General features: G+C 53.4%; 1 protein-coding gene across 1 annotated transcript; it reads left to right on the top strand.

The window, feature by feature from the left end:
- Positions 1-6: 6 nt before the first annotated feature.
- Positions 7-573, top strand: LOC117799165 (60S ribosomal protein L5-B-like; the record flags this gene model as incomplete). Its single annotated transcript, XM_034651624.1, has 1 exon — positions 7-573. A coding segment is annotated over one exon (567 nt), but the record flags the coding sequence as incomplete, so codon positions are not given.
- Between the last annotated feature and the right edge of the window lie 45 nt (positions 574-618).

The raw sequence follows: 618 nt of genomic DNA on the forward strand, positions 1-618 counted from the left end.
AGGCTGTTAAAGAAGTTTGGACTGGACCAGGTGTACGAGGGGCAGCTGGAGATCACAGGAGATGAATACAACGTAGAGAGCATTGATGGCCAGCCAGGTGCCTTCACCTGTTACCTGGATGCCGGGCTTACCAGAACCAGCACTGGGAACCGGGTCTTCAGTGTTCTGAAGGGAGCAGTGGATGGAGGACTTGCCATCCCACACAGCATGAAGAGGTTCCCTGGCTATGACTCTGAGAGCAATGAGTTCCACCCAGACACTCACCGGCGCCACATCTATGGGCAGAATGTGAGCGACTACATGAAACAGCTGGCAGAGGACGACGAGGAGCTCTTCAAGAAGCAGTTCTCACAGTACATCAAACATGGTGTTGCTGCTGACATGATGGAGGAAATCTACAAGAAAGCCCATTCTGACATCCGTTCCAACCCAGTGCCAGAGAAGAAGCCCCAGAAGGAGGTGAAGGTGAAACGCTGGAACCGTGCCAAGCTTTCCCGAAGCCAGCGCGAAGACCGCGTGGCGCAGAAGAAAGCCAGCTTCCTGAGAGCTCAGCAGGCAGAGGCTGCAGACTAAACAACCCCGGGTCTCTACACTGTGTGAACCAAAAAATAAAAATGC

The sequence above is a fragment of the Ailuropoda melanoleuca genome, unplaced genomic scaffold, assembly GCF_002007445.2.
Source record: "Ailuropoda melanoleuca isolate Jingjing unplaced genomic scaffold, ASM200744v2 unplaced-scaffold44123, whole genome shotgun sequence".
Lineage (NCBI taxonomy): Eukaryota > Metazoa > Chordata > Mammalia > Carnivora > Ursidae > Ailuropoda > Ailuropoda melanoleuca.